The 27,873-nt window shown below is 40.9% G+C and overlaps 1 protein-coding gene across 2 annotated transcripts in view; it reads left to right on the top strand.

Annotated features, from left to right (window-relative positions):
• Nucleotides 1-27,873, top strand: part of LOC138598341 (cell adhesion molecule 1-like) — a 436,964-nt gene that overhangs the window by 262,320 nt on the left and 146,771 nt on the right. For both annotated transcript variants that reach the window (XM_069670130.1, XM_069670122.1), the window contains exon 2: nucleotides 26,156-26,173. In XM_069670130.1, the coding sequence (XP_069526231.1) occupies nucleotides 26,156-26,173 (18 nt within the window). The remainder of the gene's footprint in view (nucleotides 1-26,155; nucleotides 26,174-27,873) is intronic.

Below are 27,873 nucleotides of genomic sequence, written 5' to 3'. Positions count from 1 at the left end.
GGTGTGAACTTACAGGTCTCTATATAAGTGATTTAAGCATACTTTCCAAAGCTTAATATGACATTTAACACTAGAACCGCCAGGGGTCACAGGATACCTAAAACCGCCAACGGGTACAATTCACCCGTGATTAGAATGTATTGATTTTCAAAGTACAAGGTTCATTTATTTATCATTTTACAACACAGAGTTGTATAATGAAATGTTAGATGTGGTGTCTTTATGCAGCTTACAAAATGACAACATGACAATGAAAAAATATATATAACAATAAACTTTATTTGCAAAGCACTTTGTGAACAAGGTGCTTGGTAGAAAACAACCAAAAAACTGCATAGGGAAAATCCAGTGCCTGATTTACATGCATGCTGCTGCATTGGAGTTTATGACTAGATGAGCAACTTGATGACACACAGTAGTAGAAAAAAAGGCGTTGCCATAGCAACATACAATGTATCAATCTAGACACGCGAAATGAATAGCGCGAAAATGACGGCGTTCTATATATATGGGTGAATTTGACCCGCTGGCGGTTATAGGTATAAATCGCCTTTTTTAAAATCTGGCTTTATGTTGACATTTTTTAACAATAGGGGGCGCCACTGAACACACTTTTAGGAAAAGTCAAAGACTGGGGCGCTTGAGTATTTCCTGGAAAAGAAGTTACAATAAAAGACAGCTGCCGGTAAATTTTACCGTTTGGCGGATCTAGTGTTAAATAGTCCCAAACGTGAAATTTGTATCAGTATCACATTTCTAAGCAACCTGTAAAATGATATTAAGATGACCACGTTAACAAGCTTGCAGGTCAGCCCATGTTTGTTGGGATTTCACCTCATACTAGGAAGTAAAACAGGTTGAGTCAGTGATGTGAGCTTGTGTCCCACTCCATGTATTTTACAAGTTCCTCATAAAAAAGTCAGCAATCACCGAGGAAATCCAGAGACAAAATGACTCCTTTGTCAGTTTCTACCTGTCGTTCATTTTTAATGACTTGTGAGGACCAGCTGTAGATTCAGCTTTAAAAAAATGTCTTTGTCTTGTTCAACTCGCCAGAATGACAGGTGTGCCGGTCGTCTAAAAGAAAAGGAAACCTTCTCTTAATGTCACAAAATGCATTCGTATCAAAGCATACACTGCATGTGCCGTTATCTGTGTGTTGGCAGAAATGATCTCAGTCAGAGCGCCTGTGGATTTAGTGCCACGACAAATACATAGTGATGATATGATTAGCATAATTGGCTGCATTTCCTGCTTCATAATTAAATCTTTCCTTTCTGAAAAAGTGTCACTTAAGTCTGGGCCCTTACCCAGCCACTTAACTCAATTGTCAAATAGGTCGTCTGATGGTTTCCTGCTGCCATTACAACAAAAGTTATTTCCCTTGTGTCTTGTCTCAAGCACACACATGACCATCACGGGGCGAGCTAAATTACAGGTTTCAGGGTGGAAAAATGTCGGCACAAGTCGCGTTTCTTCCGTCTGACTGTCCGTGCTGCTGGCACATTTTGGCTTCTGAGACAGGATGTTGTTACTGCGTCTCAAGGACAGTGCTGCACCGAGAGACGGCTGTGGCAAAGGGAAAAAAGTGAGATGGCTGGCAGGTAGCTCTCCAAGGGGGATGAAAGGGTTGTCGCAGCTTTCGCAAAGAAGACCCTTCAGATTGGGGGGAGTTTAGGACAAAGCAGCTGTTGGGTTCTGACGTTTGAATAAGTTCAGCCATTGTCACAAAGAAACAGATGGTGTAAAGGAAAGAAGCACATGTCTATATTTTGTCTATGGCCCTCGTCGGATGATCAGTCAAATATATGACCTAACTTCTTCATGCTGTTATGTTGACAGATTCAGAAGAAAAGTGTTAAAATCATCCCCCATATTTTGTGCTTGTTTCATGACTATAGGGCTGGAATAGGCTCACACAATCAATCAATCAAATTAGATTTTTCTGGCTCCAAATCATTACCAAAGTTATCTCAAGACACTTTACAAAAAGAGCAGGTCTAGACCGCATTTATTTTATTTAGATGGGACCCAACATGAATCCACCATGAGTAGCACTTAGCAACATTCTCACCAAAGCGTTTGTCATTTGTTTGCCATGATATTGGCAGTTGCATTGGTTCAAACATTACTTTTCTTTGTCCAACACTTTGATTCTTAAACTTTAATTTTTGAGGATGTACAAAAGCCTTCATTATGACACCATAAATCTGTATGAACCTCTTATAATATTATTTGAGTAGCTCTCAAAGGATGATAAAAAGTTTTGCAGACTATCGAAAAAGTCCTCCATATTCGATGACTGGAAAAAAACATGATTTGAAGAAAAATTCTCTGAGATTTAAATCCAACCTCAAACTACACATCATATTTACTGTGTCATTAACTAATAATTAGAGTGTAAGTGTTCATAATAGTGGGTTTTATAGGCATCAAGACACCTATTGGCTGTTATCAAACATAAAATGCCAGACATCCAAAAAGAAAAATGGAGTGGCTTCTCGTCTCAGCTGAAATCTCCACCATCTTTACGTGTGCGTGCGATGCTTTCAGACAGCCCCTTCCTCCGCCGTGTCTGCAAACAGAGCTCTCCCCAAACGGCCCTGGCTGTCATTTCATGCTTTGCTAGTTGAATGGGAGTGATTGGTACAATGTGTTTGCACACCAAACTCGCTGCATTGTCCAAAGCTGCCAAACAAATTGAACTGGGGATGTAGCAAATGTATCCATCAGAACCGCTCTCTATTTTAGCCTCGAGCCATTGCTGATTGATAGCTTTGATAGCTGCAGAAGCAGGATTGGGTTTTCTTTTTTATTTATATATATATTTTATGTGTGTGTGAATACAGACTTTTTTTCATACCCATGAGATGGCTGGGCAATGGACATGGAAACAGATAAAAATAGTGGGTGAAAATGTGAAATGACAATTGTAATGCCTGCTTCTTATCACCACGCAAGGGAGGCCGGGAAACAGATGTGACAGGTGTCGGATTGAGACCTATAGGAAGCCATTGAAATGGCAGCTAAATTGGAGGAGGTCTGCCTGTGAGAGAGTGAGTGTGTGTCTGTGTGTGTGTGTGTGTGTGTGTTTCACCTTGGGGATGATTCAACCCAGGGAAGGCTATCATGTGATCTGCTTGCCAGGGTACCGGGAGTCAGAAAATGAAAGATTATCAAGCAGAAACCACTAAAGCGCACATTTTCCTGAAAGCAGCTTTGTGATATAAAACCAACATGTTCTCAAAAGGCCACGTTTGCCCATTGAAGCTCTTTCTATAAAAATGAAAGTCTACCTTTACAGTGACTAACAGGATTAAATACCAAGGCTCAATCGTGAAATTTGGCTAAATGATTTTACATTTTTTTGTTTGTCATTTTTGGAGAGTACGAGCACTGGCACTACAAGTTGGACAGCAATCAATCAGAGATATTGATTTTGGAGAGTTTCCCGCTGTCATGTTGGATTAATATGGATTAGTCACGCCGTGCATCTGAACGCTGTAGTTAGTCAGTCGGCTGGTTCAGTATTCTGATTTTTTTTTAAAAGGGTTTAATAAGCATTTTTGTGCCTCACACATCAGTGTGCTGAAATTGCTTTGATGTTTTTTTATCTGGCTTTGCAGTTCTGATTTAGTGCTCATCATTCAGTGCTGCGTGACATGCATGATAATATAATTAATCAATCACAGATAACTTCCCAAAACATGTCAGTGCCTGCTTGCTCTTGTTGGTTGTGTGATTGAAAGAAGTTGTCATTTTGATACTTTACACCGTGTAATGAAAGGATTAATGTTAGCTGACATGTTACGTTAAGACTTTACATAGACTATAAATACATTATAGTAAACTGGTTCCAACCTCTGAATGATTGAACAAGACCAGTGAGCTCACATCGCCCTGAAACGTTCTGTCAATTCATATTTGCACCACTTCTAAGCGAGCTGTGTCAGTGATGGGGTTGATGTTGGTGTCCAATCATATTTGATCAATGTACTGACTCGCCTGCTTTTCTGACAGTGATTTTGAGTATGACACACGAGTAAGCTATGAACCTGTAGCACTTTCCCAAGCCAAGATTTCCCAGATTTATTTGGCTTTACTTGTGACCACAGAGTATCTCTGAGGAAGAGAAAGAATACAGATTCTTCCTATGATACCTGCACTGCAACACACAAACACACTCAGAGATGCTTTTCCCTGGCTCCTCCAGACTTACTGTCAAATACAGAGATTTTATAGCAGGATAAAAATGGACAGTAAAACCCTTACCCTACCCAACCACAAAAAGAACTTCTAAGGTCTAAAAAATCCACATCAACACTGAATAATACTTCAGACAACAACATATTGTTGATTAAATAGATGCCACTTAGTTTAAACAAAAAAAGTGATCAGCTGCTCAAGTCCAATAGGTAGAAAACACATTGTCAAGCAATGGTCGACATGTGGGGTACACCAGGGTTACATGCTTGGTCCTCTGCTTTTTCTTGATTCAAGTAAATGACCTTCAAAAAGCTTTCTATTATACATAATTAAACCTGTATACGGGTACTTAGGAGAATGAAATAATGAATACATGGATTTAAAACATCAGCTGATGACTTCATGTCAAACCACTGACATTCTGCCTGTGCCTTTAGGTAGAGCAATGCACTCAAAGTAATAAATGAGAGACATAATCTTGTTAGGACTGTTCTAAAAGTTTGCCCACTATACATTGCTTGTCTGAACTTGGTAATTGTGTAAAGAGTTGCTTAGATTAAGATTTGGCTGACCTTTGCAGTGATAAATAGCCTTTCCCTGCATACCTTCTTTATAACATTACCCAATTGAGACGCTCATATATTTGACTTGCTGTTGCTTTGAAAAAGTGGTTTGTTCGTCTTTGTGAGCTGTTGGCTGCAGGGGAAAGGAGGTTAATGAGGGTAATGATGGTATGTTTTGTACAGATATTTAGGGATTTGAGTGGCTGATTTTCATTCCTGTTTCTGTCTGTCATCTGCTCCCCCCTAGCCACCTCCTCTCTTGTAACCCCTTATCACAGACGACCACAATGCAAATATGCCCGTAGTAATTGCTGTGCTTTCATTTGTGCTAATCTGTTTTAAACGTGTGCAAAGCCTTGGACAGTCTCGTACGTAGTGTTTATTAGATTTACGAATAAACCCGGCAACTGGTTAAGTACACTAAAACAAATGAACAACTTTGTGCAAGCTAATTGTGGTGGCCTTGGAAATCCCACAGAGGTCCTGACTAATTACAGTAGGCAACACTTCTTTTTCTCTTTAAACAAAAGGAGCAAGAATCATATGGTTTTTATCACTTCCTGAAATCTTAATGCCTTTGTAAGTAGGGCTTTAAATCCAAAGCTGTTGGATATTGACTTTCTGTCGTAATCTGTTCTCTAATGAAACCGAGGCCCCTTTAAATAGATACACAGGGTTATGTATTTTTCTCTTTTTTCTTACTCCCAGCAACACACACATCTTAACATACAGTATCTACCAAACCAACCTTCAGGCTTTCTTGATGCAACTGCCATTCGGCTGGCAAAATGTGTGACAGGCTCTCAAACAGGTTTGAGTGGTAAATTGAATTAGAGTAGGATGCAGAATATGCCAGAATGGCAGGTGTACAGCAGTCTCTGTGTGGACAGCCGCGATTGGCAGCATCTGTGACAGCCAGTGTTGCTCATTCTGGCTGCTGCTCTGCACTAAGTACCTACAGTCAACATCTCTCTGACAAGTGTGAGATCAGCATGACCAAAAATGTAATTACTGGACAGTCAGATGAAGTGAGCCAGATACACACTCACAAAAATAATAATTGACTTTTCAAAAGCTATACTGAATAACAGCCCAACTTAAGCACTACACACTACATAGTCAACAAGTTAACATTGATTTCATATAAAGGTGAACCATCAGGTGATCTCCAGCCAGCGCTCTTATGGTCAACAGCCATTTCAGCAGAGAGCAGGCCACAAGTCATTATATCGGCTTTTTAAGTAGTTGTATATTGCAAATTAAAAATGGATTATTGCTACTCAAAGCTGATAAGATTTCTGTGAAATTCATTTGAAAGAGTGCCGATTGTACAACCCTTGTTTTTAGCATTAGCCTGGTTCCAAACCCATAAAGTGCAGCCTGCATTGTATTTTCAGTTATTTAAATTGGCCTAAAATTGAGGTTGGCAGTTGGAAACCAATGTGTTAGTTCTCCTGCTGGACTGTGTTGGCCACCATTAACTGTAAGTATAACACCGTGTATTGATAAGTACCTCATACTAGGCTTGCAAAATAAACACCCAAACATATTAATTTACACTTGATAGCCAGTTATAAAAAACAAAGCAGGAAAACAATGTATTATTTCCAAATGAGACCACTGCATCGATGCGATAAAAGCATTTGGCAAGACCAACAATACATTCAGTACAGAGACCCATCAACAAAGCTGGTATCAGTGTGAACATCAGTTACAACAATGTGTATTTGGACTGACACCGTTTGTAGTTGTGCATATCTTAATCTTGGATAACAAAAAAAGCGAGAAACAATGTGTGAGAGCTTTGTGAAGAAAAGACAGATGTCTGCTGTAAAGGCTGAGTCAACTGTAGGAACCGTTAAAGAAATTCATTTGTTCGGTGGGTATGAGCATGTCTGGTGATTCTGCACCAAAGGAATCATTTGGCATTTGTCATTTAAAATGCTTTGCTTTTTATTGGTTTGTATTGAGGATTAAGAGTTGTTCTGTGAATTGGGAAAATCTAATGACCTATGATATAAAGCAATGGATGGGAATGCCCAACTGCAACAAGTGTCTTGCATCTGTTGCCTACCAGAATGTGTTTCTGAGTTGAAGGTCCCATAAAACAACTATTTTTATCACGCAAATATAGTGCCAATTCTGATTGGTATATCAAGTATCTGGCCCAGCAATGACAAAAAGAGTTGTTTTGAATGTATTCTTTGAGATCATTTATTTCCTAGAAAATCTTTAAACAAAACTTTGACTGTTCAGATGTGTGCAAATCATGACACTGAGGGCCTACAAGCGAGTTGGCAGGTGTGGGTCATCACTTATGGCTTCTGTAAACAGCAGTTAATACCTATGACAAGTCCTTCCAAAATGTGGTCTACAGGTCTAGGATAAGGAGAATTTAGATGAATGCAAAACAAATCCAATAAAATCACTAGTAATTTACAAAAGTACATCATTCCATGGATGATCTGGTCTAAGGCAGGGGTCTCCAACAGGTAGCTCGTGGCCTGGATTTTAGCAGCTCGCCAAGAGGCTTACAGACTCAAAAAATCCGACAATCCAACAATAAATGCAAGTGAGGAGTTCGGTGCTATTAGCCTGTTTAGGCAGATTTATGATGGACAAAGGTGGCCACGCCTAGAAAAGCAGAAAATATACTATTTCCACAGGTAGTGGGAAAGCAAGTTTTTATTCACGAATGTGAAGAACATGTGTGTGAGCCTCATCTGTGTTATCAACGTTCGACAAAAGAGTCAACATGGGGCGCCACCAGCAATCACAGCGATGTAATGCAAGTCGCTCTTGGCCACTTCTTTTAAAGTAGCTCTCAGATGAAAAAAGGTTGGGGACCCCTGATCTAGGGTAAAGGTTGAGGTCCTTAATTTTGGTCAAAAGCCAGTGCTGGACCCACAATTAATATAGAGTTCATTATAATTGGCTTTTTATTGTGTTTAGTCCTTTATAGAGAAATGCAATACACTGTGCATTTCAGTGTCTTAACTACAGTATACACTGCATCTTCACATGCTCTCTCAGCACTTATAAACAAGCCGCAAAAAACACCCATTATGACACCAAGTAGTTAGGCATCTAATATTATTGCCATGTCTAACAGCCCAAGACAAATCGGATCTTTGGAGCATCATGGGAAGTATGGTTGAAGGATGAAGCATATCCTATCGAGTCATACTTGCTGTGCGCTCCCTTGATCCACAGCAATTTATTGCACCAAAGATCCCCAGCTAATTTATCAGAGACCATCATGTGAGTATGTTGGCTCATCATTACGGTCCAAGCATACCCTCGCCATATTGTATGAAGCAGGCTGTACATGCTTGGGGAATTCTCACAATCCGCTTACCAGAGGTCTCTACCAGTTAAGTTATCCTCAGCGTGGAGCATATGCTTCCATTTTTTTTCTGTGACAGTGCAGTGGGAGAGCCACATCTGGCAGTGCAGTCATCTCAACAGTAATTTGCCTTGCAATATGGTGTTCAGGGGTTGGTTAGGACCGTGTCTTATTATTATTTTCTCTGACAGTCTCATTGTTATCCGGCCTTATTTTCATCCGGTTGCCAGTTTGGGGAAAAGGTTGAATGTCAATGTTGCAAGAATAAAATATCTGTTCTTTTGCTACGCTATAAGGGGAACCAAGTGTAGCGGTAAGAAAGTGGAACTGCAAAGTGTTTTTGCTTTTTTAAGTAATGGTTCAAAGCTTTAAACTTTTAACGCCCGAAGGTTCCACCAGGCAAAATGTCAATGATCTAATTAGCCTTACCCATAGTAGGGATACAGATATCACTCCTCTTCAAAGAGTCCTGAAGACCAGACTATTAACGTTTCCTTTTTAGGTCATTCTATGGGTCAGGTTTGCAGAGATATCAGTGACCACCATCCCTGAGTTTTAAAGCTGAGTGCTCTTTTTTTCAAGGTTTTATTATCCAAAGTTTCCCTGCTCTACTTTGGCAAATCTGCTCTCTACGGAAGCAAGTGACTGGGCAGTTTTTGTGGGTGGTCAGCGGGTTTACCATTGCAACGTGTGAGGGATGCTTTATTTATGCCTGCCGTCTGTAGATATGAGGTTTCTCATGATAAAGCTCTTTAATAAGCTCACATACATAATGCTTCTTCTACATCCCCCATTGTCACTGTTAGCTGCTCAGCTGCAGATGACTCACTGTTTCATTTGGAGGGACCAGCCAATGCAATACCAGCTAACCTTTTCTCCATAATCGCTGCTTTGTAGCTGAATGTCATAAGCTTAATTTGAACATGGGGGAGGGTACTTGCAGCAAAAGCTGACAATTAAGGATTCAACTTTGGAGCAGCTCCAACTCCCTCTCCTCAAGATACACTGTCCCAGGTACAGTTAGGACACGGGTCAGGCTGTCGGATGAATAATGTATGGTGTAAAGGTGCACTGAGTCTGTATATGGTTTCCTTACTGAATTTAAATGACTTAGTGAAATGAAACCACAGAAAAAAACATGGATGTTGCGATCGTTTCTTTCCTCATAAAGGTCTAAAAGGAGGTTTTGAAGCTTGCATGTTCTTGCTGCCATATCAATAGTTACCAGACCAAGAAAGTCCTAATTTGGGCAAAGAGAAAGGAGCCTAGTTGTTAATGGGGGGGGAACTCAACCTTACATAAGTCATCAAACATAGCCCACATTAAATATTCCGTAATGGAACAATTATTCTCAAAGTTGCTACGAGACACACAAAGTAAAACTTCAAAGCCATGAAAACTTTATCACTACACTGGTTTCAGGATTCAAGGGTGTTGTGTCTTGCTTGAATATACGCTTTTCATTTCTTATACTAGAGAAGAAGATGCAGAAATGTGCTCAAATTGCTTCATATTTTATTTAGACCACACAAAAAAAGCCCACATTTCCCAGAGCTTCCTTAATATGTGCTGGTTTTGTCCCTTTTGAGTGTCTTCATTGCTGTTTTCTGGTGGGAATACACCACAGACTCGTACTTGTTCAGCAGTTTTTTTTCCCAGAGTGTAAGGCCTTTAAAAATTCATCATGCCTCTTTGGGGGGCATCCTGGTGGTCTAAGAGGTACGCTATGTGGTTGTCAAGTCCCAAAGTTTGGTTGTAGCTGAGGACTTTTGGTACATGTTCTTTCTTTGTCTGTGGTTTCTTTCGCTCTCCACTGGCAACTTTCCAATAAAACCAAAGTACCAAAAACATCTTTAAAAATATACCCTACTTTGCTTCATCACTATTTTATCAAAACATTAAAGTATCATGTACAATAAACCTTGTACAAACACTGTTCCTTTGAAGGTAGTTGGAGGCCAAAACATTGCTTCTGAACAAGCGGGAGGTCAGGATGTTGCCTCACCTGAACTTGTTAAAGCGTTTGGCTTTTTTTTTTCCTCCGATGTGGCTGTTGCAGTGCTCCCTCCCCCTGCAGCCTAGGGAATTGCTGCCACCTTCAAGAGCAGCAAATCCTCAGACCTAAGTGTGTTAAGCCCCGTGTGCTTTGCCGAGGGTGGAAATGAAGACAGGCTACCCCTATGAAGAATGATGGCTCCTTCAAGAGGCAGCTGTCCTATTTTAAGCAGGCGACACTCACCACAATGTGACGCCCGACTCTGCCTTTCCCTCCCTCTGTTTTTCTTTTGTTCTTAGTCCTCCTCTTTGCCTCTATCTCCATCTCTGGCAATGGCAAGGAAGGACCTCTGAGATTGGGCTAAATAAAAGTCCCAGGATGTGTCTGTAGTCTGTGAGAAGATTATGTGTAGTCCTCCTCAAACGTCTTCAAGGATGGAAATGTTATTGATGCATGTTAAGTCCTCGGGGGGTTTCACTCAAAGGACATTTGGGGCCTTTCATCCCTGACATGAAGGTGGAGGGAAACATTATTGAGGCTCCACAACATGACAGAGGTTTCTCCTTTCAGCAGGAGGCTTGAAAGGGAAGAGTCTTCTTTCTCCACCCTTTGAGAGCGAAGCCTCATAATTGGCTGAAATAGCTGCTCTTTTCTTCATGCCTACTTCTTGAGGTAATTGGTATTTATGAAGTATTTATGGTCCATCTTTGTCGGTGTCAGCTTCACACAGAACTGAATATATATTTTTTGAACTGACGGGAAGCTTTTACCAAAACTTTTTCTCTTCCCTGGTAGAAAAGCGCCTCTTTTTGTTTTGCACATTTTACATATTCATAAATTCAGCAGAGTCACGCATTGTTGCATTCTTATAACAGACTGAGCTGGACCAAGGGGCTGTTATTATCATGCGGCTTCTACCCTGGCTGCTGTCCCATCTGTGATGGTGACTTGAGGGATGTAGACACCGTTTCTGCCAATAAAGAGACTTTATATCGTGCGCTTAAACCATATAGATAAAAACAATGAACTATCTGTAGCTTATGGGTCTTTCCAACAAGGAGTCACCAGACCAAAACACGGTTGCTGCTGTTGTTTGTAGAGCCAGCTGTGTGGCTGTAGGACCAATAACGTTGGCCGCGAGGAGCCAGCACATGTACAGGCATTTCTGTTTAGTAGTTGACGAGGCTTTTTGACTTTGGTGAAATCCTTGCGCCACTCTGAGACATTTTTAGTCTTAAGTGAAAAGTATTGATGACCATAGGGTGGATTTGCATAGAATTTGGTACAGATATCAAAAGCTTTGTATCCATTGTCTTTTTATGAAGCTGAGCCAGATGGTTCATGTTTCACATTTCCAGTGAAATATCTTAAAAGGGATGGCATGATAATTTTTCACCTTTGACTCTCTGGAGTAACCGGAAATTGATTGTGATCTGACATTATGTCTACAGTTACATTTACAGTAAAAGTACAGATGTCAGGCTGCAGTGACTTATCAATTTTTGGTACTTTGATGGATAGAAAATAAATCACCAACACTTTAAAAAGTTGACCAATAATTACAACTGGCAAATATTTGCTTCCAGCTTCAAAAATGTGAGGATTTCCTGCTTTTCTTTGCCATGTATGATAGTAAATGAAGAGTGGTTGGGTTTCGGCCTGTTGGTTTGGCAGAAAATTCAATTTGAAGATGTCCCTTCAGGGTCTTGGAAATTGTGATGAGCCTTTTAAAGATTTTTTACATTTCAAACATCGGTAATCTGCAGATAAATCAATAATCAAATATTTGTAAAGACCTATAAGGATGTGACTCAGTCCTACAGCAGAATCCTCTTCTTGTCAAACCAATGAAAAATGCATGAGATGTGCTGAGTGCAACGAATTAGTGCTAATGCATTTTGCTAAGCTGGACAGTATGACATCAATGACAATGCACGGAATCCAAAATGAGCCGATCCCATCTTTGTCAAGTTTGGTGGGAACAAAATGTTGTGTACTTTGTCAGCGATGTGTTTCTCTTTGTTCTCCGGCCCGTACTGTTCTGGCTTATCTCTCTGCTCTCCTTCCCTTTTTATTATTCTGTTTATCCCACTGTACAGCTATATCCACATTCTGAGTGACTGAGCTAATTGTTCCTGCTCATGCATTCTCTGCAGATTCAATTATACGCCACTCTGGGCATCCTGAAAAAAAAAAAAAAAAAAAAAACGAGGGTGGGAAAGGAGGGATGTGAGCTGAAAGTGTGGGAGAGCGAAAAAATGAAAAGGTAAAAAGTGAAAAGGGGCTTCAGAAGGTCGAAGATAAGAGAGGGAAAAGTTGAGAGAGAGAAAAAAAAGAGGATAAGAGCCCAGAAGTAAAAGCAGGAGGGATAAATTAGAGAGGGGAGTAGGAGCGGTCCCTTGAGTCATATATTTATGTAAGGGGAAAATCAGCTCACTGGAGTGTACACTGTAATGGCACCCCTCTGTATAATGATTGGCGCTGACCTCCCAAATAAGAGGATTAGTTTGTGCTTGAGCTGGCCAGAAATAATGGACCTCACCTTAGCTTAGTCTCAGTTTGACACAGCAGAAAATAGGTAGGGAAATAAGAATACCTCAGCAGCAGGAGGCTCGCCTGAACCTCATTCATCTGCATCACCATTGTGTCAAATTGGACATGCATTCCCCGCATATCTGCCGGTTCATGAACAGATGGCATAAATGTACTCGACCCGTGTGGACTCATAAAAGACTGCAGTAGACATCATGGAAATAAGGTGCTGCCGAGTGTAACATGTTGCAGTAATTTATTTCTTCCCCCGTAACAAGCTGTGCAATGAGTTACTGTTTCTGTTATTCACATGCTACACGTTTACAGGAAATGAGCTCTTGCTCTCGTAGCTTTCGGTCAGTGACAGGGCGAGTCTTCTGCTCTGAAAAGTATTGTGGCTAAGCAGTGAATGTTGTGGCTAATGTCTTTCTGCAGGGCACGCTCTCCTTTTGTGTGCTCTGAACCAGCAGGATTAAAGCATCCATCTTGCTCTCCCACTTCCCCTAATGGTATTAGGAAGAGGGTGGATAGGTTTCAGTATTCTGTTAAGGAATATCTGATATGGGGACTGGCTGATTCAATTAAGTAAAAAGCAAGGTGGGAGGGACTGAGGACTGGTGTAATAGCCACTGAGGTTGAATAGCTCAAAGTGGGGCATTTTAATCTGGAAACTCCTGCATGACCGACCCCCACTTATAAAAAACATATATTATACAGTCATTACCAGAGGACGGTAAAGGGTCAGCACGCACTTTCTGCCTCAGTGCAGGCCTCGTTCATTCAATGATGTGAACAGCAACCCATCAAAATAGACACACTGCATCCTGCCTTTCATGCAATGCATCCTGGGATAGACTCTGACCCTTGTTATCTAGAGAGGGATACTCAAGTATAAATCACTGCCTTTTTAAAAAATTGAGATGCCAACTTTTAAACAAACTCTGACTTCTTTGGCATCAAGCCTCCGTCAGTGAGTCCACATCTTACATTTTAAATGATCTTTTTCCACAAACAGGTATATGTGCTGGACGTATGGTCTCTAAAGCTAGTCATCAGTGTCAGCATAGACAGTTAGCGCATAGCTGAGGTAATATAAAAGTGGTAAACAAAATGTACTGCTCTGAACTGTTAGGCAACCGGCTGTTTATTGGCTTCTTTAGTTCAACATTTATGTCTAAAACTCAGATGTTGCACGGACAACCCGTGACATGCGAATCTTGCCTGGCAGAAAAGCACACGCTTCTCAGGGTCAAGATGTCTCAAATATGAGTGTTTGCTTCATGATAAATGTATTCCAATTGCAAAAGACCAATTTTAAATCATACATAAAGAATCTACAAGCATCTGAGTAGGTTTAAAAATGCATATGTATATATATGCAATATTTTAATTAGGGCTGGGTATCGATAAGGATTTCTCAATTTGATTCGATTCAGATTCACAAGGTCCCGATTCGATTTGGTTTGGGGTATTTCAGTTACAATATCAATGCACCTCTAACCTGGTGTATTATTCTGGTGCAACATGTTTTATGTTAACAATTTTATAAATTAGACAGCTTATGAACTTCTTGTCCAGTTTCAGATTTTTAGTCTGTACATCTGGCTCATGGTTTTGATTAAACAAACTGGGGTTCAACTTACGCGAGATTTGGCCATGAGATCTCATAGCGCGAAGAACAAAGCCACACAAGAGTTTTGGGAAAGGCATAATGTATTACAACGGGCCGAAAGTACACTCGTGGCCGATAAATAGAGCCCGTCATCGATCACTGATGTCTCACTTTTAGGGGGGACGTATTGAGTCGTGCTGCCTTCAGGAGCACTCAGAAATGTGGGTGATCAGACACGTTTTTACACATATTTTTAAAGATTGATCTCGGGATTTATGAATCGATATTGGGTCATTCAAATTAGAATTGATTAGAATCGGAAAAATAAATTCTTTAAACCCAGCCCTAATATTAATATTATCAAAAATTTACATCCATTAAAATTGAAATTTACATTAATGGAAATACTGTAGCTGACAACACAGATACTAACTTTAACCTGAAGCAGAATAATTAGTTTAGCATTCAGAAGGACAAAGTAGACAATCTGCACTGAACAAGTGTGGACAGAAAACATCAAAACTACTAAACTCTTAGTTAATATTAAGAGTCTATATTCAAACTTTTGTGTTACAGTAGTCTTATAGAGTGCATGTTACAAGTTGTCGTCACATTCAGCTTGAAAAGTCTCTCTCCCCCCTCTTCACCACAAAAGAACGTTTGACTACAACTTGTTAGCTGGCGATCAAAACAATACCTCAAAAGAGTTCCAAATAATAGCCTGTCTAATGCTGGCATACGGGAAATATGTGACACTGTGAACATATTTTTCAGTGTGTTTTTCACATTCACAGCTTGCAGGGTGCGAACAAGCTACATGTGAAGTTGAAACAGGCATTACTGTTTTCTTACGTTGTAAGACTACAAAGTAATAGAGCGAGGAAAACATTTTTTTTTTCACAGAGTGGAAACTGACAGTAACATTTATGAACTCCACACTCCTCCAGTGCGTGAAAAACAATGTTATATTGTGGGATACTTTGTCACAGCCTGTCTTAACACATAAATGTGACGAGTTTAACACCAGAAATTGCTTTATTTTATTTTTTTTTACACCCCTGAGATATCAGAGATGTAATGTTCTACATATCAAAACTCCTGACCTTTCCCGTCTCACTCTCACTGTATCCACTAAAATTGCTCTTTACAGGCACGAGCAGGTGATGTTCTGTTGAAATATAAGGTAAAACTAAAGCGTCTAAAATTAGATGCATAGTATTCTGACCAGTTTACTTGACATCTTCACACTCCAGTGCCCCCAAATAGATTTCTAATGCATTACACTTAAGTCTGCCATAGAGTGCTGCTGGCAGAAAACCCAAATCAGTTTCTCAACTTCTCCCACTTCATACAGTTGAGTGGTCAGGTTATCACACTGCCGTTTGGTGTCTTCACGCCACCAAGTCCCAATGCTGTCTGGAGCCATTGGGTTTCCATTACCACAAATCCATTCCACTCATTTAAAATTAATGGCTGTAGACCTTCCCTGACCCCCGAGATAAGCCAGGCCAAGTCTTTTTCTTTAGAGCACCTGGAGGATTAGGTTCTCCCTATCTGTCGTTGAGTGGATGTATAGCTTGGGCACGGCAATTTCTAGGTGGTCACTGGGTATTTCTACGTGAATCTTCTTCAGAATTACTTTTAACATTTCACATTAGAAGAACGTGGAATTACTGTGTGATGTAGCTATGACGGAAGCAGATACACACAGAGATTGATCAGAATTGGCAGCCTTGCACATCCCCAACATACTAACCCTACCTTAACATGTTTATATTGTAGAGATTACTATCGGTTCAGATAGTTTTTTATGTGTGTGTCCAATATTTTATCATCAGATGCAGTCAACACCACAAACTACAGCCAAAGGTGGCCTGTGAGCGATGGAGAGTTTCCCAAAAGGACACATGACTGGGCTGTTGGAATGGGTCTGATATACCAATGATATGAAGTATTTATGTTATTGTGGTTGATGCTGTTATATTAGAAACAGCACTACAGAAAAACATTTGTTTTTACAGTGTGCATGTACTGATGCATTCAAATTCCACTGGTGAATTGGATACTTTACAGCAGCTAATCAAATAAAGCTGCATTCTTGCAATTCCTCACTTCTATTTGGAGTGATTCAGTATTTTTGGACTGATTATTGAGCAAGGACAACTCAGCTACTTTTCTTGTTGTCAGCAAATCCCATGAAAAGATCTGCACCACCAATCAATTTCAATACTTTGCAACCACCCTACAGTTTGTGGCACTAAGCTCCCAATGGTTTTTATTGAAGATGAAATTGTGTATTGATAAGATGCATATAGAATGTGCTCAGTCTTACTCTTTAAATTCAATTGCAGGTAACTTGCATTGGAAGTTGCATTGCACGGTTGAGTTACAAAGGTTACTGTATGTGGCGTAAACAACTACAGCTTTTCAGCTGTGTCATAATTGCATCAGATTTCTCTCAGTGTGAATAACATGTGTTATATTATTTCCCTTTTATGGCAGCTGGATGGAAATTGAGACAACAGAGGCTCTTATGAAATGAAGCTTATCCATATGAGCACCGGCATTTGTCCTACATTTTCACTGCTAAGTGTACACAATTTACCAGATGGTACTGTAAACACACACTTCAGAATGTAAAATTTCACTCATAAAAAGAGCCCTTGATGCATATTGCCACATGTTTATAGGCTGAGCCGCAATTCTTTTTGCTCGTTTCTCTTGCTGCTTTTATCCGCCGTGAAAATGCAGACCCATGAGATGTACTGTATTCAGCCACCACCCATGACTCAGTGAATGGTAAGGAAGGGTGAGGATCGGGGTTGTTGGGCACATTACCCCAGGCTCCTTTCCTCCCGCACCCTGAGGACACAGCCGTTGGTGGTGGGGGTAGAGAGGGAGGTTTCTCAGCCTTATCAGCAGGACAGCACCCAGTCCTCTAATCGCTGGGTCCCAGAGACAGCCGGAGGTAAAGGCAGAGTGGATGGCTGAGCAACATCCAAGGAGAGAAAAAAAGGAAGGAGAGAAGGAAAAGAGGCAATGTTTATACCACTTAGGTTACATCAAATGACAGCTGCTTTACAGTTCAGTGCATAACTGAGTAGAAATCCTTTCGGTGAGACGAGACGAGAGCAGATTCTGTCCCACGGCACATTGTTGGTGATGAAATATAGAGACTTTGCTGTTAGATCACAAGTCTCTGAGCAGCCAAAGCAGGTGCTGTGTTGAAAGCATCCTAAACATGAGGCAATATGCAATAATACCTGGAAGGACAGCGGTGGTCTGAGTCCAGGGCAGTTCATTGAAGTGTCTTCAAATTATTGTTGAAACTAAGATGACTGCCCTTCAACTGGCCCTTCCACTTATTTTTTACAGTGCAGTCAAGGAATTCGAGGGGGTTTAGACAAATTCAACAAGTCAGTTTACTTTTGGTATAACAGCGTTTTTTAGCAGAAATATTGCAGGGACAAACTGAAGTGCAATATAAGAAGTACTTGAAAAAACGCCAGGGGCAAAGTAGGGCAAGGAGTTTGTATAGATAAAGTTCAACTAACCCAGTCTGACAGCGTATGAAAGTCCACAGAAATGCCATGATATGGTTACATATGACATGGCTTGTGGTTAAATTATTTAACCATGGTTGTTATATAAACCCATTGCTTTCTCATTTCCAAATGTCAAATGCAGATGCTATGTCATGGCCCTTGTCTGCAGGAATAGACGTAGTAGAAAGGCTGATGAAGTCAGCTCAGAGTGGAGATCACACAGGATTTTAAACACCAGGGAGCAGGGTTTGAGGCCTGTTTGAAACCAAAAGTCCAGGTTGAGTTATTGACCGGGCCAAGAGTGTTTTTCCTAAGACTAATCATGCAGGTTATTTGCCTGGAAGACAGCAGAGATGTGGACTAGAGACTTGGTGACTTGGACTCGAGTCGACAGTGTTTTGATGATTCGCAACTCGAAAAAATCAATGACTTGAGACTCGACTTGGACTTGATTCATGATGACTCGGATGACTCGAGTGTGTTTATAAGTTTGAATGTTCGCTGTTAAATATAAAGTGATAAAATTCAAACACACTATCAAGTCTGTACGCAGCGCAAACTGGGAATCATGACTGGACGACTCAAAAAGCTCCCCCATATGTGATTGTCCTGATTGGATGACTGTCAATCAGACTCCTCGCTATGGCAACATGCAACATCAAAGACCTTATCAGCTGTACTCGTTACTACTCAATACGGTCTCAGAGCAGACCATCATCTGGATGAAATGCCAGAGAAGTATATGACAAAGCGTAACATTGGACGACCTAGGATGAAACCGTTGTTGACCAGGAAACCAGGAAACTGATTCTCTCCTGAAACTCTAATGTAAAGTTGATGTTTTGTTCAACCCACCCCCTCCATTATAACGTCACCTAACTTGGTCCTTATGTTTCAAATTGAATTTAATCTCAGAAATCTCAGAAAGTCAAATAAAGTGAAGGTTAAAAGTAAGAATTTCAGGCATGTCTAGATTAGAGAGCTGTTATTTCATCCCATCACAGTCCTACAGCCGCACTAAAAAACACAACTAAGAACACATTTATCTGTTGCCTTTTAAACGGGGAAGCCTTACAGGTAAAGCCGCTTCCCTGCTGGCTGCATATTTTGTCAACCCTCTGCGAGTTTGTAACACAATAAGGAAGTGCTACAGGCGGTAAATAATAGATTAATATTTTATCAAAGCGCCTGGAAGCAGCCAGAATCCAGGTATGGTTGTAACCCCAGAGCTGAGTGTGATAGAGCACATAGTGTTCCATTCTCCACACTTGATTTACCGCTGTGACTGCTTTAAAAGAAAGACAATAGGATTGGTGCTATTGATAATTAGTTTTTAATGTGCCACACTCATCATGTCCAATTTCATGCCCCTTAGGCAGCTGATCACAGATTTAATCAACACATTATTGCTTGCTATACTTAAACTGACTGCAGGGAGGGCTTCTCTGTTTTTGTACGTGTGTGTGTGAATGCTGTTAGGAGTGTGAAGGGGACACGGTGTTAGTTGTGTTTGTGTGATCGAGGAGCCAGCTAGAGAGGTTGTCAGCATGTGCATCCATCCCAGCAACGTCCGTCTTTGATAGACATTGAATATGTGTTCCAGGCCATTAACCAAGAGCTACGTTTGAAGATGACGCGCTTGGAAGCGTGCGGTCCTGCTGTGCCGAGGGAAACTATTGTTATTATTGTGTTTCTAGTGAAGAGGAGAGTGTCCAGGCCTCCCTCACCTGATGAATACAGATGAAAGCAGAGCTGTTATGTCTGTGGTTTTTTTTTCAGACCACTCTCATAACACCTGGGACTTGTTAGCGTTTTTGTTACTGTGAGGTTTTTCTCTTTTTAAATGTGTTTTTGGATACTGCATTTTACTAATGTTCAGTTTTTCAGTAAGAGGCTGCATGGAACACTGTTTTAAATTCATAGATGTTAAATATCCTGTTACATTGCAGCTTATCAGTACATTGTTTAGATGCAGCAGTGGTGCGTATTATGTGATAAAACATGTTCTACATGGTTCTGTTCATGGTCTTGTCTTGTCTGTTTGTTTGGTCAAGAGATCTTAAAGGCCACAGGCAGGTACTTTGTTGGGGATACTCCGGCACGCTGATGCAGCGGTTAGCACTGTTGTCTCACAGCTGGAAGGTCCCTGGTTCAGGTCCAGACAAGAGGGCCTTTCTGTGTGGTCGTTGTGTCTAAATTGCCCGTAGGTGTGAATGTGAGCTTAAAAGGATGTCCGTCTCCATGTGTCAGCCCCGTGATTGACAGGCAGTCAGTCCAGGGTGTAACCCACCTCTCGCCCAATGACAGCTTGGATCAGTTTCAGCTCCCTATGACCCTGAACTGGATAAGGGGTATAGATAATGGATGTATGGGACTCAAAGCCCTGGCAGAATGATTTCTAATGTTTTGTTGGGACCTGAATTTTTGCCGAGTAAAATATCCATTTCACCAAAATGATGGTCTAATGGACCTTTTTGCTCTGAGGCCTCAGATTTGTGTCCTTTTGTTTGTATTAGAATTTGCTCCATGCCGAAAGTGATCACATTTTTGTTTTAGAAGTGGAGGGACTAGAAGTTAGTTTAAGTTTATGGATCCTTAGCCAGTCATACAATAAAGTTATGATGACCTACTGACCTATAAAGACAGGGGTTATAATGTTAAGCAAGATCACAATAATGGGAGCCTCACATAAGAGTACAATTGGGTTTATTGATTTGTGTATCATGCTCTAACCTTACAGATCAACATCCCAATGTAATAAAAGATTCTCAAATGGTAAATTTGGGAATAAATCATAAAACAATATTATTCTGAAGATACAAACATTGGAAATACTGTATAGTGTCAGCTGTATCAAGATTAGAGGTGGGAATTGCAGGGTAACTCGTAACCCACGATAACAATAATATCACTATACAGCAATTCTACGATAATTGATATATTGCAAGTCATATAATGATCCATCATGATATCTGATTAACTTCTAATCTTCAGCCAGTTGTTTTCCATTCACATTACCCTCATGTCATAAGCACCACAGCGAGGAGTCATGATGTAGTGACGTGGTGAGTCAGGACGTCGATATATTGCCGTATCCATATTTCGTCCCACCCCAAATCAAGATGAGTAGCATTTGTTGTGTTTCTTCTTGGTTATTGTTAGTTTTTTTTGTTGCCTCTTGAGCACACTGAGACATACATATATAATGTATTACTCAAGATATGGCTTTAAGAATGAGTCAAACTTAATACAACTTGGGTCAGTTTCTCTCTGTTTCTGTTAGATTTTAAGAGAGTGTTAAACAAGCCAGCAGTGTTTTTTTCCCCTTTACTTTGATTAAAACATGTGAAAACTAAAATATGACCCAAGTTATAAAAAAACTAATATGTAAAAATATTGATTTGAAATGATACAGTTGGTCTTTCTTTTGTGTTCTGCCTTTGAACTGAACAAATTGATCTTTCTTTGCTTCTTTTCTTCTTGACAATAACTTTTTAAATGGCTGACATGTTTGTGCTTGACTGCTGCTGCTTCTGTGCCAGACAAGAACTTCTCAAGCTGGTCTTGGCCACTGCTCACTGCAAAGAGACTCTAATAAGTTTTCAGTCCAGAAAGTGAGTGTAGAGGAGGAGGAGGAGGAGGAGGAGGAAGGGGTAGAAATTCAGACAACTGGAGCCAGAAGCAGTAGTGGCTGTGTTTATCTTGAACTACTCCGCTCCCTGGCTGTGAGTCAAACGTGCAGAGAGAGACGTCGGGCAGTATTGGAGGCCTTCATTAAATGCAGCTCAGGCCCTGGTGAAACCCTGGTTAATGTCCCTATCATCTCTGGAGTGGTCCAACGTCTAGCTCTCTGTCCAAATGACTCATGTTTAATGCATCTCTGCAGTCCTTGTCATTTAACCTCACCTCTGGAGGTTGTAGGTCGGGGGGTTTGGATAGCACACACTCCCGCAAAAACCCATAAGGGGCAAAGTTATTCTTCACCCGCTCTCCATTTACTTAACATGGGGAGAGCCTCTCCGTGTCTCGCCTTTTGCTGTGTAATCTCCCCAAAGTAAAAACCCCCCCATCACCCCATCGCACTGCCTGAACCTGAACTCGAGGGTGGTCCGGGCTGACTGTGTGGCTCTCTGAAGCACTTTGTTACTCTGCTTCCCATGGTCACAGCTGAATGCTAAAGCAGGGGGATGGATGATGCTGTGCTGGGAGACTTTTTGATTAAGGTGTTTAATCTTTAGGTGACAACTCCAGTTTAAAACCTCTGGAAACCCCAATCCCCAGCAGCCTTCTATGTAGTTTAGGCTCTTATGTATAACAGTTAACATGTATAATATATGAGGAAAGTAGTTTCAATCCTAAACTGAAGTATTGTCACTTAAGTTTCTTGAAACTTTCCTGATATAGGGGTTGAATTGGGCGTCATTAATCTTAGATATTTGTTACATAAATAATTTTCCCAATCCAATTTTAGGAAAAGCTAAAGTAGCTCTTTGTCTGTTTACACCAAGCGTTAGCGTCGACAGCAGGCTGAGTATTAAAGGCTGCAGTTAAGGTTTGACGGCCCAGGATGTTGAGTGTTGACTTGATTCTCTATTTGTGGCTGCCAGAGTTTAGTGTGGGTCATTATTTAGCATTGCATTCATAGCTTTAAGAACAACTATATATGGCATCTTTGCTAATGTTGCATAACTGTTAACTATGGTATGAAGGGCAAAACATTCACCATTCAGTGATCAATTGACATTATTACTTAAAAGATGGCAGGACTCCCATTTCCTCCTCTGATTCTGACATCAAACATACTGTAGGGCTGAACAGGGCTGATTGTCACCTGATTGTCACCTGAGTCATTAGCCCCATTTACACTGCCGTTCCTCTCTTATGTTTCGTCTTCTATGTAAAACGCACAGAGGCGGAACGGTGGGACGAAGTCGTTTGTTTGTTTACGCCTCACGCACACTTTGCTTCTGCAACGGCCCACTGCAAAATAACAAAGGTGGCAAGACAGCAGCGCTTCGTTACAGCGCTGTGGTGGAACCACAGTGTAAAAGGGGCTTTTGTTGTATGCGTAGCCAGGCAGATGTCAATCAAAATGTGATTGAGCAAGTCTTCAGAAATGTATTTTTATATAAGTTTTCTGATAGTTATAAGGGTTTGTTTTCATTCAGACTTCAGTGGATGCTGAATAAGACTGTGCACTTTGGTACCATATATGCATTTTAAATAATTCAAGCTCCCGAGGCTTTTAAGCTTTAGTGAAAGTTTCTCAGGTGAGGTTGAAAGCTGTCAAACTCCATCAAACTTCATATTGTGTCGGAGCTGCCAGAGATTTTCTAAGATTGTATTCAAATTGCATGAAATTGAATTTGTCATGCTCATTAAACACTAAACAGGTTTAGAATGAATGCAGCAGCTTGGAAATGAATGTAATTTCTATTTACGCCGTGGTTGGACAACACATTATGCCACTGTTTGAAGCATACAGAGGCCTTTAAGCTGGCAGAGATACGTGTCCGGGGATTTAGGGGGAGCAAATCAGTGAGGATACGACAAGATGCATCTTTAGCACATATGGAGCTGTGGAGCGAGATGTAAAAGAGCTGAAATTGTTCCCTTTGTTTCACTTGATCTTCACGCTGTATTCTTCTCAGATTTTCCCTGCTTACATGCAAAGGCTGCCTCCCTCTCACTCCTCTCCTCCTTCACTTACGCACACCCACTCATTCCCTGTCTCTCTTTCTTGCTCCGGATAATGGTAATTAGAATATCACCATGATTGAAATTTGGCAAAAGTTGAAGAGGAAATAGGTTTACTAATCAAAAGCTGCCTCGTAGTTGGAATCCTGATGCTCACTTGGCTGGAAAATGTTCCTCTATGATGGGGGCTGACACAGATGCCAACTGTATACTGTGGGCCAACGCTGCTCGTTCCCAGCAATGATGGATCTTATGCAGATGTCCCAGTTAACACATTTTAGACAGTTTTTAACATTTTAATTTAATTTTGACATCTATCTCTTGGTGGTCTAAGTATTTATGTCTGTCTTTATGCTGTTTCACAAGCTTTAGCACTCTAAAGTTACATTATGGACATTATTTTGTTTAATTTTGGCTTGTTTCCTTGCATTGGTTAGATGAGAAAATTGATGAAAATTGATGAACATGAGGGAGTCCCACCGATTAACGACAGGTTTAACATGAATAAATATGGATCTTAAGTCCCAGCCTTGTCATTGAAGATGAAGAAATTGTTAATTCATATGCATACGACGGACCACAGGCTTCAAATTATAAGCCTGTTAGGCATCAAAGAGACCAGGAATAGGCCAGGATGAGGAGAACTAACGGCCACAGGAGAGACATGAACCAGTGGAGAACTGGGCAGGTGTCGTGATGAGTGACCGGCGTTAGCTAGCGATGTTTGTCCCGTCCCAAAGTCCCGTCTCTTCACCTGCAGGAAACGCACCCAAGCACGAAAGCTCGCTCCGTTCCTCGCCCTCTCCTGGGAAACGGTGGGCTCGATGTCCCGTCAAGCTAGAATTTGTGCAACCGGCACAAACACAAAAATTAACCATCATAATTGGACTTTAGACGTTAGACCACCGACATCTACACAATATGAAACGACCACTCAGACATACTACCACCTACTTCTGCACGTTGAGCTAAGGCAGAGACACCTGTTACGTAATATGACATGATGTTGAAAAAAAAAAGCAGTTTTTTAGCAGCATTACTGAAAACGGCGCCTTTTTCCTCTAAATGTGTGCCCTTGTGTCTTGTATATAATATGAAATCAAGGATAACCTTTTCCACAGCCATTTTCAGACAAGATTGAGTATTAACGTCGTAAAAAATTTAAAGTCAAGGTGAAATGAAAAATGTCATTTTAATCCTTTTAGATCACATCCCCGGTAATATTGTGCATCTATTTGACAATATAGGCCAAAAAAAATACAGAAAATCAATTTCTTCTTATTCTTATATCATAATCCGATTATTTTTTCTTCCTGTAAAACATAATATCACGTGTGATTACGTAAGCTAGGACCAACCAATTTCAACCAATAATATAATGACATCCACCTGTCAATCAATCTGCAACATTTAGCCGCAGAGCACCAAGAACGCTCGGTCAGTTAGCCAGCTACTGAGCTGTGGAGAACGTCTGTCTACGCCCACTTCTCAACGATCAAATCCCTCTATTGATATGTCCCGCCTGCACGTCCTGTTTCACTCGGAAATACGCCACGATACGGAAGCTAGATACTCTCCAAATGTCGTTTCATCTCGACTTTAAAGATTATTTTTTGGGGGCCTTATTTGCCTTTATTGAAGGAGAGGACAGTGGATAGTGTTGGACACGAGGTCCAAGGGTGAGAGTTAAACCCAGGGCCGCTGCATTGAGGACTAATGGCCTCTGTATGTGGGCTGCCAATTTAACTGCAGAGCTAAACTGGCGCCCATGTCGTAAAAATGTTAAGTTGCTCTCTAAATATGAAGCTACAGTTAGCAGTCTGCTAGCATAACTTGGCATAAAGACTGTAAGCTATAGATAGCACCCTGGTTCTGACAAAAGGTGAAAGTAAATCCGCCTACAAGCCTCCCTTAAGCTCACTATAGGTAACATGTCAGGTTGTGGTTGTACGGGGGGTTATGTGCTTGAGTGTTCCTGTGCCGGGAGCGGCGACTTCCTTCAGTCTCTGCTGGTTGCATTACAGCCTCACGCTGCTGCCTGTTGTGTTACATCTGTGTTGATACAGTAAAGGCTATAAACATTAATTAACCTGAACCTAACGTGTTCCTGTTTTCCTCAAACAAAGCATTAAAGGCAAAAGCAATGTCATAATTACTGTGTTGCTGTGTAAGTTAAGTGTTTTGGTTCATCCCTGTCTGAATGCTGTTTCTGTTATTTGTAATTCTGTGGACATGTGGCATAAGACGAGCTAAATATAGATGAAAGATATTCGCACACGATTTCAGCCTCTCAGAAGTCTCAGCTCACAACATGTTGGTATTAACCTCAAAGAAAAAGATGCTAATCAAAGGCTTTTTGTAGCCAATTGAATTAGCATTCAGAGTTCAAACTTTACACTTAAACTTCAACGACTGTCTGTTTCTCATATCAGCTGTGCTCTTTGATGATTTCCTTTTTGCAGAGGGGACCAGCATGTATGACTTTTCTATGCATTTTTACCTGCCTTCTCCTGTACTGTACCAGCATGCACCTCTATGCACTGGCAAATGGGGTCTATTAATTTAAATGGGGCTTTGAATGCTAACCTCCCTTTCTGTTTTTTTCTCCTCCCCTCTATCCTCTCCACCTGTCCTCCTCCTCCTTCTCCTCCAACACAGGAGCTGCACAGTACCCAGGTAAGCCTTCCCCACGTTTCCTTACCTTCTCCTCACTGCATCCCATCAACATCCTCCTGCTCTCTTTTTCAGACATGCTTCCTCTCAGCGTCTTTAGTGTTTGTGTACTGCGCCCTGCAATCTTTCTCCATTTCAGTGTCTCTCACTCTCTCTCACATTTAGCCTTCTATCTGCCTCTCTCTGCATTCTCCACACACCATTTCTTCCTGATCTCATGCGGCTGCTGTTGCTGCTGACTGATGCATCTTCAGTGTTTCCTAAATAGTGCTAGCTGTAGCATCGTAGTGTGCCCTGCGGTTAACCAGATAGAGCTAAGACTGAGCTCAATGACCTGAAGACTTTATTCCTAAACATTACAGCATTTTCTTAACATGACAAACATTGGTTGTTTTTCTCTTTTTGCACACACATAGATTCTTTGCTTGGATTGCACCAAATCAGACCTGCTGCAACTATTGGTTTAAAACAATTACAGTCAACATGTATCATTCACTGATTTGGTTTTGCTTCATGGTTTTGTACAGTAGATTCTTCACACTAGATATTAAGAAGAGAATATTTCACAGGTTTATAAATGTTGCCTTTCAAATGTAGCTTTTAATGTTTGTAATAAACCTGTCTTTAATGTTGAACGCACCATGCTGAGCTCTTGAAGGGTGTGTTGAAACCAATGACAGCCAAGTTTCTCTTGACATTCTACTGTTTGGATTTGCAGCTTTCTGTCTATTGTGTTGCTCAGAAATATGACATGATTCATGTCAATAAACATCCAAAAGAAGTGGAAATTCCAGGCTGCAAAGTTTCCTTGGGATCATCTTTCCTGAAAGATCTGAACTGATTCCTGTAGTTCTTTTCTGCTGGTCCATCCGTCCTGAGGTGCAACGTCTCCTGTTAAATATGCATCTTATGGTGCAGTTTTAAAATCTTTAAAGGGCCGCGGCGTACCGCCCATTTCATTCAGAACCACGTCGGTTTTCATCTTTAGAGACAAACCTCTTTTATAAAATGGGGACGTGGGTGAATAATGCAAAATGCCAGTTGTGTTCTGACTTCGTAAAATGTACAACTCATGATAATGGAAACAGAGCAAACGCATATTGTGAGAGAGAAACATAAGAGGGACAAGCGGCTGTGTAACAGCACTTCAGTTACAGCGGAGGTGTAGAAGTGTGGCGGAAAAAGGCTTATCTGCACGGTGAGATCTTAAAGTAATAATCTTGAAGATTTTCATGTAAATAAATGTCTGTTAAGTCAATATCTATTGCTGAATGAGGTAACACAATGGTGACTGAGCCTATGGCCCACTGATGAAAGCCTTTGCATTTGCAGTATTACAGACTGGGTGTCTGTGGCGACTTTTTCGTGGAGAAAAATAACAAGCGGCGCCCAGTTAGTGACGCGTTTTCCATCAGCCAGCAGTGGTTGGTCTGCCAGAGAGGGTAGTCGGAGCTAAGCGGCTGCTTCTCCGGTCTCTGCAAGTGTTGCGAGTAAACATTAATCTACTATGGCTGAACAAACAAAGAAAAGATGGATGACTACAGATACAACTTCAACAATAAGTGAAAATCCAAAGAAAAAGAAACAAACTCGACGCTCAGATGAAGCAAACAGTATGAAAAGGAAAGTGACCGTCGGCGAGGAAAATCAAGAGTTACAACCGGAGCCAACCGTGGACGTCACACATGCAACACTGGATGTCT

The sequence above is a fragment of the Semicossyphus pulcher genome, unplaced genomic scaffold (genome assembly GCF_022749685.1).
Source record: "Semicossyphus pulcher isolate SPU_LCO1_2020_fin unplaced genomic scaffold, fSemPul1.0.p SCAF_10, whole genome shotgun sequence".
NCBI classification, from domain to species: Eukaryota; Metazoa; Chordata; class Actinopteri; order Labriformes; family Labridae; genus Semicossyphus; species Semicossyphus pulcher.
The sequence above is the reverse complement of the archived record's forward strand: the minus strand, read 5'-3'. Positions and strand labels throughout refer to the sequence as shown.